Genomic DNA, 12,360 nt, shown 5'->3' on the forward strand with positions numbered 1-12,360 from the left:
ACAAAAGATTCACTGTTGACCAGCTCCTGAGGAAATGAGATTCTAAAGACTTCAACAGCTCTCTGATACTTCACATAGTGGAAAATAATGAGTGAACAGACCGGGATATTTGGTAACCTGTGCAGCCGCAAGGAACACTGCAACCAAGCCTGTACTTGTCCAACAGTTACCCAAATGCGCTTTCCAACAGGATTGCTAAATAGCAAACAGAGGAATGATCCTCAGATGAATAACACCTCCCTGGTTAAAGTTAGCATGCTTATTACAGCTCTACCTGAGTGCTGGTAAATCAGCATGCAGGAATTAAACTTGCAGCCTACGTGGTTCAGCAACAGATCATGAATTGCATTAACTCAATAAGTCTTCAGAGACCCAGCATTTTGAATTTTAATGGGATTCTGATGAGCAGATCTCCGAATTACATTTTGTTGGGGAACAAAAGTAACCTTTTTCTTTTGTGTAAAGAATATCTGTGCTCTCCAATCTGTAACTCTATGAGTTGCTATCCAAGAATCACTCCTTACTGGATTGTACTGCATTACTGAAGTATGTCCTGTTACCTGGATGAAATCATAACAGCAGTCAGTAATGCCTCAGCCATTCCTGCAATGAACACAAAGGGGTTTTTCCGCACTATAACAAAATAGATCGTGGGTAGAATAATAATACTATGGATGGCCAATCTGCAAAAGAAAATTAAAGCCAAGTTAAAATTAATCAGGTCTAAGTTACATTGCATCCAATAAAGACTAATAAAATCCAATATAGAATCATTCTACTTGGCATAATTTAAGTCAAATGCCACCCAGTTACTTATTAATTCATTGTTGAGGACCTCAAAGGTATAATTGCATTATCCAACATTTTGTCTCTACTTTGATAGCCCTGTACTAACCAACATCATAGAGTTCAGAAGATCCAGTAATACACAGAATAGTAGGGCAATATGCAAGACGATCCCCAGCCTATGTTACAAACAACAACTTGAGAGGTGTTGCTATGAAGCATCTTGGGATATCTTACAATATGAAAGGCACTGGGTGGGACTATCCACTGCCCCCCCCACCCCCGCCACCACCCTGCAGCCTCCCCCAACTCATCTCCATCCCCCTGTAGTCAGTTTTCCAATGGCAGAGGGAGCTGCCAGCGAGATCTTCCAGTCCTGCTAAAGTCAACGGCTGCTTGCATTGCTCACTAGCAGTGCCAGTGGGGAATCCACCACGGGGGTGGGGGGAGTCACCTCTGGTGGAACTGGCGGGAAGGGCTGGTAAATTGCTGTTGCAGTCAACCTTTAAGTCTTTTCGCCTAAAAGCTTTACAGTCTATGGGCGCAGCAAGGCAAAGACTAACAGCACTAATGTAGTAAAGACAATGAACGGACATCTTTATGCTCCTGGAACACATGTACATCATTTATTTTACAATACAACTCTTTCCTTAACCCAAAAGTGCACTCCAACAAATATCAGGTTATTCATAGTAATACAGTGGTTAGCACTGCTGCTTCACAGTATCAGGGACCTGGGTTTGATTCCTGGCCTGGGTCATTGTCTGTGTGGATCTGCATGCTCTCCCCATGTCTGTGTGGGTTTCCTCCGGTTGCTCTGGTTTCCTCCCACATTCTGAAAGATGTGCTGGCTAGGTGCATTAACCCGAACAGGTGCCAGACTGTGGCAACTAGGGGAATTTCACAGTAACTTCATTGAACTATTAATGTAAGCCTTATTGTTGACTGATAAATTAAACTTTAAACCACAATCAAGTATTCAGTCCTCATGTCATAGTTTTATAGGGTGAGGCACCCAAACCAATTTGAATTAGTGATGAATTTGAAGACAGTTTTACTCTCTGAATCTTTGTCCAGTGCAATGTGGATTAAAACTGCTTCTGCCTATTTAATATGTACACCACAACAACTATTATCCTGTCCTTGGGCTATATATGTAATTATAGGTCTGATAATGGGGCAGCTTACAAACAAACAGAAACACCCAATCCTGGAAGATTCAAACCTGCCTCACCACTGAAAGATTTGAATCCACGTTTGATATATAACTCTATAAAGCAATCTTAATCCATATATGTTTTTTGAAACAAGTCAACAACCTGGACTCACTTAATTTAAATTATAACTGCTTGAGTAACTTTTCAAAATTCGCTCCAAAGGTACTTCAAAGGTCTTTGATACGTACCCAATTAATACTGTAGCCATATAAAGCCCAAGTTTGTGGAAAATTTCCCAGTCATCCACTTCTACAACTTTTGCAGCAATGATGAATAATATACCTATTGGCATATAGCTAAAAGAAAAACATCGACAAGTCATCATATTAGAAAAAGTAATTTCAAGTGAATTTTGGTACATTATCATTTTTGACACATATTTCAAAAATAGTAGTTAATTTTATTTTATTTGCAGCTCAAATACTTCAGTAGGAAAGTTCCCTTTATGATAGTAAAGCTATATTTAAATATGCATTGCCAATGGCACTATACTGCAATAGATTAAGTCTTGGCCGAGGGGTTAAGGAGCTTTTTGTTTGCCTTTTAAATACTTTGCCTACCCTTCCCCCAAAATATAGTTGGCATGCTACAAAGCATGTGGAATACTACAAAGGACCCTGACTCCAGGGACCATGATAAGAGCTAAATGGAGCTTTTTCACTGACAGTGCCTCCATAAACAATGGAAACAGCTATCAAAGGAGAAATTTGGGTCATAAACAACAAAAATAGTTATAAATCCCCTGATCTCAGAGATGAATCTACTCCCTGCTAGAGGAGAAGGAATCAGAGACCGGACAGCACTTTACATTTTTTGTTATGGTCAGGGAAGAAAGCAAAGTCACAGCGTTCTCTCAGTTATCATAAGAAGGATGGTGCTGAAATAATGTGGAGAATTATTTGGTGCCATATCCTACTCACCACATGATGATCTGTACTATTTTCATGGTAGCTTCATTCAATGCCTCAAAGAAGTCAAAGAGAATTCTGCCTTTTTCACCCATCTGTCCAATGACAATCCCAAACACGAGGCAGAAGACTATGATGCCCAGTACATTGAGTCCATCAGAATATACGCCAACCACCTTGTAGTCTTTGACTTTAGTCTAAAAAGATTTTTGAACAGATTAAAATGAGAATTGTAGCCTGTTTATATTATTTGTATATGATTTGTTTTCAATGGCTCAATACGTTTTCTGTGTATTTAGTTTTACTGACATTCATCCAATCACCAGGGCACATAAATGTAATATGTTTAAACAAAGTGAAACAAAGGCACCTTGGTATGTTTGCCCACAGATCTCTGAAAGCAGAAGGGCGTGTTAGTAGGGTAGTGAAAAAGGCATATGGGACACTTGTCTTTATCAGTTAAGACTAGATTACAAAAACAGGAAAGTCATGTTGGAATTGAACTTTGGTGAGGCTACAACTAGAGTACTGTCTGCAGTTCTGGTTGCCACATTATCAGAAGGATGTGATTGTACTGGAGGGGGTGTGGAGGAGACTCACTAGGATACTGCCTGGGATAGAACATTTAAGTTATGAAGAGGGGTTGCCTAGGCTTGGGTTGTTTTCATTGGAGCAGAGAAGACTGAGGGGCGACCTGGTTGAGGTGTACATAATAATGAGGCATGGACAGAGTAGATAAGGAGCAGCTGTTCTCCTTAGTTGAAAGGTCATTAACATGGGGACATAGGTTCAAAATTAGGGGCAGGAGATTTAGGGGGGATGTGAGGAAAAACTTTTTTAACCCAGAGCTTGGTGATGATCTGGAATGCGCTGTGGTAGAGGCAGGTTGCCCCACAGCCTTTAGAAAGTATCTGGATGAGCACTTGGCACGTCATAATATTCAGGGCTATAGGCAAAGTGCTGGCAGATGGGGTTAGGTGGGAGTTCAGGTGTTTCTAAAGCGTTGGTGCAGACTCAATGGAATGAAGGGCCTCTTCTGCACTGTATGCTTCCATGGTAAAGAGGGATCACATGCATAGAACCTGACAAGGACAAACTACCACGGGTGCACAATTTTATTTTAACATTGATGTTTCAGCGATTTACAGAGTAGCACAGCCAAGTTTTCAAGTGTAAAAAGTGTCTCGACATTTTTGAAGGGAAGTTCATTGAATAATTTTATGGAGTTTAAAGTCTGGGACTGAATTCCTAGTCTAACCCAATGATACAGAAAATGACTGCAATGCATACCAACTGAGGTCAGATATCAAATATGGAATCTTCCTGCTCGGTATGACTCAGTCCCTACTCTCTAAGGGAGGTAACCATTTGGGAATTAACACTTTTGCTGTGTGGCATGAATGACATCCTTTCATTGCCACAACAATGGCTTTAGAGATACAGAACAGTGGGAAAACCATCATTGGAGAGATTGTTGGTAGAGAATTTAATTGCCAGATGCAGAAAAATTGACTGATCTTTACAAATTACACACATGTTATCAGAATTATTGGCACGGAGTGGAAAATGGAAGGGCTGGTGACTAGGAGATGCTTGCTACATGCTGTGGAATCAAACCTTGTGAGTCTCTGCATTATATATAGATAATTTTTTTCACAAGCCTGATAAAATTAATAGGTTTTCTCTATTATCAGGTCTTAAGAAGTTACTATAAGGAAAATGTGGCACTAGTTTAAAGGATATAGGCCTTTCTTTTTTATGTTTTGTTCAGATGCCTTGAGGACACATTTGTCTATATTAATTATGGAAGATATGGGCTTTGGTATTTTTCTCCTAGGCATTTGTTCTTTCAATTCACTTATCAGCGTGCCTAATAATGCCTGTTGTGTAGTCAGAATACAAAAGAAGTTTGTATCTGAGTGTGTTCAAGAGAGCAAGAGGCAGTACAAGTGAAGTAACCTTCCCTGTGGCTTCTATCACTGTTATCCTGTCTCCAGTCAGTGGGAATCCCAGAAAGGTTCGTTATGTCTCACTATCAGAAGGGAATTTCCAAGCTTCTGTTTACCACGTTTCTCAGCTAATATAGTTCATCCGCCAAGTTCACCTGGTGAAAATTTTATTACAGTGGCTCCACATCCTAAATTTATGTAGTTCATTTGTATTCTAGCAAATGTAGCACAGGCTTATTATTTTATTCATTCATGGGGTATTGCCCATCCCTAACTGCTCTAGAGAAGGTGGTTGCGAGCTGCCTCCTTGAATCGCTGCAGTCCATGTAGTGTAGGTACACCCCAAGTGTTGTGAGGGAAAGAGTTCCAAGATATTGACCAAGTGACAGTGAAGGAATGCCAAGTCAGCATGATCAGCTTCCAGCTGGTGGTGTTCCCATGTGTCTGTTGCCCTTCTAGTTGCTAGTGGCTGTGGGTTTGGAAAGTGCTGTCAAAGGAACCTTGGCGAGTTGCTGCAATGCAACTTGTAAATGGTATACACTTCCTTCACCACTGTGCATCCATGGTGGTGAGTGACTGTTTATTGATGTAGTGCCAATGAAATGGGCTGTTTTGTCCTGGATGGTGGTGGGCTGCATCATCCAGGCAAGCTGAGAGTATTTTATCTCACTCCTGTTGATAGTGGACAAGATTTAGGGTATCAGGAGGTGAGTTACTCGCCACAGGATTCCAAGATCTGACCTGCTCTGGTAGCCACAGTATTTATATGGCTAGTCCAGTTCTAGTCAATGGGAATCTCCAAGATGTTGATAGTGAGAGTTTCAATGATGACAATGCCATTGAATGTCAAGGAGTTATGGTTAGATTCTCTCTTGTTGGAGATGGTCATTGCCTGGCACTTGTGTGATGCGAATGTTACATACCACTTATTAGCCCACACCTAGATATTGTCCGGGTTTTGCTGGCATTTGGATATAGGCTGTTTCAGTATCTGAGGAGATGATGGTTGAGCATAGATGCTATGTGAAATTCCTGCAGTACTGTCCTGGAGCTGAGATGATTGCCCTTCATATAGCAATAACTATTTTTCTTTGTGCTTGGTATAATATTACTTACGGGGCGAAAAACTGCAGCAGGCGACGGTGCAGAGGGACCTCGGGGTCCTTGTGCATGAGTCGCAAAAACCCAGCTTGCAGGTGCAGCAGGTGGTCAGGAAGGCGAATGGGATGCTGGCCTTCATAGCGAGGGGGATTGAATATAAAAGTAGGGAGGTCTTGCTGCAGCTGTATAGGGCATTGGTGAGGCCGCAGCTGGAGTACTGTGTGCAGTTTTGGGCGCCGCACCTGCGCAAAGATATTTTGGCCTTGGAGGGAGTGCAGAGGCGGTTTACTAGGCTGATACCGGAGTTGAGGGGGTTGAGCTATGAGGAGAGGCTGAATAAACTGGGCTTGTACTCGTTAGAGTTTAGAAGAATGAGGGGAGATCTCATTGAGACGTATAAGATGATGAATGGGATGGATAGGATAGAGGTGGAGAGACTCTTCCCGCTCAAAAAAGACAGTAGGACTAGGGGGCACAGCCTCAAGATAAAGGGGGGGCGGTTTAGAACGGAGTTGAGGAGGAACTTCTTCACTCAAAGGGTGGTGAATCTCTGGAATTCTCTGCCCGTTGAAGTGGTGGAGGCTGCCTCGCTAAATATTTTTAAGACGCGGGTTGATGGGTTTTTGATAAGAGAGGGGATTAAGGGTTATGGGGAGAGGGCGGGAAAGTGGAACTGAGCAGCGACAGATCAGCCATGATCTTATTGAATGGCGGGGCAGGCTCGAAGGGCTAGATGGCCTACTCCTGCTCCTATTTCTTATGTTCTTATAATTCCAACCATGTTTATGTTTTTACTCTGATTTCTATTGACTCCAGTTTTAGTAGGCTGATTGATGCCACATTCATTCAAACGCTGCTTTGAAGTCAAAGGCAATCAATCCCACTCCACATCTAGAGTTCAGCTCTTTTGCCCATGTTTGAACCAAGGCTGTGATGTGCTCACTCATGAAAACCACTTAATTTATTACAGCAAATTTTATTCATTTACTCAAGCAAATTTAGTCTTCATCAAAGTAAATTTTTAATCATTTCCACTGATATAGTTTTAATTATTTGGGAGTAAGTCCATTTTTAAAATCCTCTTGGAATTGAGGGAAAAAAGAAAATGCTCACTTTTCTTAACAGAGTTCAAGTTTGCAGGTATGTGTGCATTGTACTCTGATTCAGGACATATGTTTTGTGCTGCAGCCAATCATTAGTATGCTTATCTTTAGATTTAACTTTCAGCAGAAAATCAGATAAGGAATCAGCTTGTGGCACGGTGGTGCAGTGGTTAGCACTGCTGCCTTACAACCCCAGGGATCCAAGTTCAATTCTAGCCTTAGGTTACTGTCTATGTGGAGTTTGCACTTTTTTCTATGTCTGCGTGGGATTCCTCCCATAGTCCAAAGATGTGCGGGTTAGGTTGATTGGCCATGCTAAATTGACCCTAGTGTCAGGGGGATTAGCAGGGTAAATGAGGGTTACGGGAATAGGGCCTGGGTGGGATTATGGTCGATACAGACTCGATGGGCTGAATGGCCTTCTTCTGTACTGTAGGGATTCTATGACTGGAAGTTTCCGCTCCCTTTCTTTTCAGACAAGTATGATGATAGGAGTGAAAAATCTCATGAAAGGCCCGAATCGTGTTTTATATCAGAGTGAAATCTTGCTGCAATTGAGCAGTGACATATCAGAAAATCCAAAAGTTCCATGTCAGGAACACCATCATAATAAATCTGAAAATTATTATCAGGTCTTTACGCTTGTACCATCTCTACCTGTAAAGTAATCCATTCACTTTGGTATGTAGGCAGGCCAGTGTGAATTATGACTGGCTTCCCAGAGTGGCACAGTGGTTAGCATTGCTACGTAACAGGGTCAAGAACCCGGGTTTGATTCTTGGCTTGGATTACCATCTGTGCAGAGCCTGCACATTCTCCCCATGCCTGGGTTTCCTCCAGATGCTCCGGTTTCCTTCCGGGGTCCAAAAGAAAGCAGGTTGGGTGCATTGGCCATGCTAAATTCTCCCTCAGTGTACTCAAAAAAACGCCGGAGACAAGGGGATTTTTACAGTAACTTCAATGTGGTGTTAACGTGAGCCTACTTGTGACACTGATAAATAAACCTTTAAAAAGAACTTTAAAACATGCAGTTGGCAGGTAGAACTCCCAGAGGATCTCAGGTGAGTGCATTGCACAGGGGTGAGAGGTCATACCTATGCACTGCCTTGGCACTATTTCAGGCCATGCCGTGGGGCAGTGTTACGTCCCAGGTGATGGGTGTTGTGAGGGTGCAGGAGTGTCTGTTTGAACTTTTGTATACCAGGGCAGCCTTTAAAAATGGCATCCCAATCTTTAGGCTCAATTAGAACGTAGCCCACCAGCATTTCATCATGGGACCCACCCCTTGACTTTTTTCCTTCTACGTCCAAGCAATATGACAGAGTATGCCACTGCTGGCTTCAACGGCGCTTTTCCTGCCTGCGACCACTTCCTGCCAATTACATGTAAAATTCTGCCTGAAGAATTATTCATTAAGATCTGAGTCTTCTTTAGTTATGGATCTATGTACAATGTTCAAACCAAAGACTAACTTTTACTGACAGTATGCAGTCCAATTAGTTTCCCTGATGATTTTCTCCCTTTTTTTAGACAACCAATAAAAATAATTTGAGTTTTACATGGCAATGCTAAATTCATTTCAGTGATCCTTATTGATCTTTTAAAAAGTAGAACATAAAAATTGATTTCATAGAATCATAGAGACCCAACAGTGCAAAAAGAGGCCATTTGGCCCATCGAGTCTGCACCGACTACAATCCCACTCAGGCCCCACCCCCATATCCCTACATATTTACCCACTAATCTCTCTAACCTACACATCTCAGGACACTAAGGGGCAATTTTACCACGGCCAATCAACCCACACATCTTTGGACTGTGGGAGGAAACCGGAGCACCTGGAGGAAACCCACACAGACACGAGGAGAATGTGCAAACTCCACACACTGACCCAAGCCAAGAATCAAACCCAGGCTGCTGGAGCTCTGAAGCAGCAGTGCTAACCACTGTGCTACTGTGCCGCCCCACATTTTTCTTCTTTCCTTCTATAGTCATACCAAATCATATACTTTCCACGCCTGCAGTTGGAAACAAAGCTGCTGAGAAAACAAACAGTGGAAGCTATTTCTCTTCACTTTGTAGAATGATGTACAGTGTAGGTGCTCTGAGATGCTTGGAGATTCTAGGTAGAACTTCAAGGGTGATGAGTAATCGGTGTTCACCATCCTGAGAGCTGGTTCAACTCAGAGCTGCTGACTTGAACTCTCACTTGAGTGTAGCTTGGCAGTAGGCAGGACTTCTGATTGGCCAGCAACTGTTCATCCTGGCCAGGCACAGAGCTACAGTGGCCGGAAACATTGCAGTGCTCTACTTTTAAAAAGGCTTTAAAAAGGCTCGACGTGATCAGAAGGGAGGCAACCATGGCGTTGGCAGGTAGGCGGGAGGATGAAAGGGTCCTGGGGAGAGGCCAAAGCTCTGAGGGGCCCTTCCTCTGAGTTGAGGGAAAGTTCAAATGTCACTTTCATATCCTATATGCACCTGCTCCCAACTGCCTAAAAATTGAGACTGAGCAGGATAAGGTTCTTAACTACTATTAAATGGTCACTTAAGGGCTTAAGAAGGTGTAGGGCTGGATCTGGCCAAGGACCTGTCTGCTCAAATGTAAAACTACATCTGGGTTTGGGTGGGCGGTGTCCTTGGAAGAATCCAGTCTATTCAATTCACCCTCCCCTCCTCCAATAAAACCTGCCTTGGGGTAGGGAGGAGTGTAAGGTGATGCCCCCTATGATGATGTACATTGATTTTCTGAGACTGGGCGATTGAAGGCGTTTTGCTCCACAGTGTGATGTTGTATATTGATGCTCTGTGATGTTATTCTAATTCAATGCAGGCTGAGCACGTTCAGAAGCTTGGACCTTACTTTCATATTTCATAACAATGGCTTGGGAACTATTGCGATGCCACTGAGCGGCGAGGAAGTTATTCTACAACAAATACAAAAAGCGAAATGCTCAGAAACAGGAAAACAAAAAGTACTGGAAACATTCAGCCGGTTAGACTGCATCTCAGAGGGAGAAACTGAGCTGACATTCCAAGCCAAGATGACTGTTCAGCAAAACAGTTCTATGTTACCTCATTTGCTGCCGCGCCATCGGTTGAGGCATTAGTTGCAGGTTTAATTTCCACTCGTTTGCTTTTAAACTGGAAAAAAAACAAAATAAAAGATGTTATGATCCAGCTGACATCACTACTGGACAGTCAGATCGCAGAGCGGAACCCTGGCGCTATAGATTGTAACCTTTAATTTTTGTTTAGAGACATGGATGGACAGAGTCGCAGGACTGCCGTTTAACTTTTAATGAAAGAACAAAACATTTATTAAACAAAAGATAAATTGTAACACGCTACTCCTTCAACCCAGCCATACCTTTATAGATCTATATGCTGATATACAAGAATATATCAGAATATATCGACTTACAGAATATATCATGCTCTAATATTCTCAGTAGTTACACAGTCCATTGTAAACCAATCGACGAACTGTAGTCAGACGCACCACACTCTGAAAGCAAGTGTCCAAAACAAATTCTGTGGATTTCTCATCAAATCCCCCCAGATATTTGTCACATTGGAACTCTGGCTTTCACACCAGGATTTCTAATCGTCACTCTCGAAGGATATGCTTTTAAAATTTGTCCCAAATAAGGCTTTCTGTCAGATGCCTTTATCAAGGATCCACATCCAGTATTTCAACCTCTCCTTTCAGTATGCCACTGCCCTGGAAAACCACATGTATTCAAGTTTCCATGCAATCTCACAGGTATGCATCTATGCCAACAGGACATCCCTATCTGACAAGCTGTATTACATAGAAAATAGGAGTGGGATTTGGCTATTTGGCTCTTGGAGCCTGATCCGCTGTTCAATATGATCATGGCTGATCCTCTACTACAACACCAAACTCCAACAGCTTCCGCATCCCCTTGAGTCTAGAAATTCATCCATTTCCTTATTAAGTATATAACAGCCTTCTGTGATAGAGAACTCTGAATGAAGAAATTTTCCTCATCTCAGTGATAAATGGCCAACTCCGCATCCTGTAACTGTGAGCCCTTGCTGTAGACTCGCCCACCCAGCTGAAGGAAACAGCATCCCTGAACCCAGTCTGTCGAGCCCTGTCAAAAGTTTTAATGTTTCCTCTCTCACTCTTCTAAACTCCAGTGAATACTGATCTTGTCAACCCAATCTCTCCTCACCCTGCCATCCTGGGAATCAGTCAGGTGAAACTTCCCTGCACTCTATGGTAAACATATCCCTTCTTAGATGGAGACCAAACCTCACACAAAACTCCAGGTGTGGTCTCACTAAGGTGTTGTACAGCTGCAGTATGACATCCTTGCTCCTGTATTCAAGTCCTCTTGCAATGAAGGCCAACATACCATTTGCCTTCCTAACTGCTTGCTGTACCTGCAGGCTTGCTTTTAGTGACTAATGTAGTCAGTCACTAGGATGTCACCAACCTCAGGATTACTTCAGATGTCTGGCTTTTTGAGATCTGACTTCACCAGATCTGCACCCAGCAACTCTATTCTTAACTGGGAGCCTCTCTCTGTCTCTTAGTCAGTGAATAGAACCTTGGTCAGATATTGGTTCTTTGTCCCTTTGATTTCAATCTTCCTGCGCCTTCCTCATTTTGTTCCCTGGTTTCTGGAACTACCTTTTTTAGCTTCTGCGACTTATTATCTGCCCTTTGCTTTATTGTCCCTGTAATGTACTGGCAGTTTCTGTGAGAGCTGCTTTTGTTTCAGTTACCTGGTTCCAACTGATCTCAAATGTTTCTGACTTTAAGTGTGGGCCTCCGAGCAACAACATAGATTTTTTAAAGCCTGTGACTGCTCTTACTTTGTAAACCCTTAATTACAATACAGGCAAAGTTTTAAGTGAAATTAAAACACAGAAGCTGGAATCTCACCACCATTCATACCAACGGGCTTTACCCATTCCACCACAGACAACATAGATTTAGCTGTCACCAAATTCTCCAGCTTTGCTACTGTGTGAGTGTGGCGTAAATGGCAGGTAAGATCGCGCCCATAGACCTGTAGGCATCTACATTCAACATGAAGCTTAACTAAAGTTTTAACTATTTCTTAACACTCAAATACAGAAACACAAATTAAGGTTAAACTTAAAACTGTACCTTATCTCTAACACACATGGTACAAATATAAATTATTTAAACTATGAATAGTTTATGTATGAGAATAGTTGATATTCTCATTTTGAGATGCCATGTGATTGCAGCGAGCGTATCTCCTCCAATTGGAAGCTGGTCATGTTTTGCGGGAATGAA

The 12,360-nt window shown here is 42.3% G+C and overlaps 1 protein-coding gene across 1 annotated transcript in view; it reads right to left on the reverse strand.

Moving 5' to 3' along the window:
- slc1a1 (solute carrier family 1 member 1) overlaps positions 1-12,360 on the reverse strand; it is a 64,093-nt gene that overhangs the window by 16,055 nt on the left and 35,678 nt on the right. The window contains exons 6-9 of the mRNA XM_080188696.1: positions 10,137-10,205; positions 2,924-3,108; positions 2,192-2,299; positions 561-683 (exon numbers count right to left, since the gene is read on the reverse strand). Of these exons, the coding sequence (XP_080044822.1) occupies positions 561-683; positions 2,192-2,299; positions 2,924-3,108; positions 10,137-10,205 (485 nt within the window). The remainder of the gene's footprint in view (positions 1-560; positions 684-2,191; positions 2,300-2,923; positions 3,109-10,136; positions 10,206-12,360) is intronic.

The sequence above is a fragment of the Carcharhinus amblyrhynchos genome, chromosome 5, assembly GCF_965287045.1.
Source record: "Carcharhinus amblyrhynchos chromosome 5, sCarAmb.v2.hapA, whole genome shotgun sequence".
Taxonomy (NCBI): domain Eukaryota; kingdom Metazoa; phylum Chordata; class Chondrichthyes; order Carcharhiniformes; family Carcharhinidae; genus Carcharhinus; species Carcharhinus amblyrhynchos.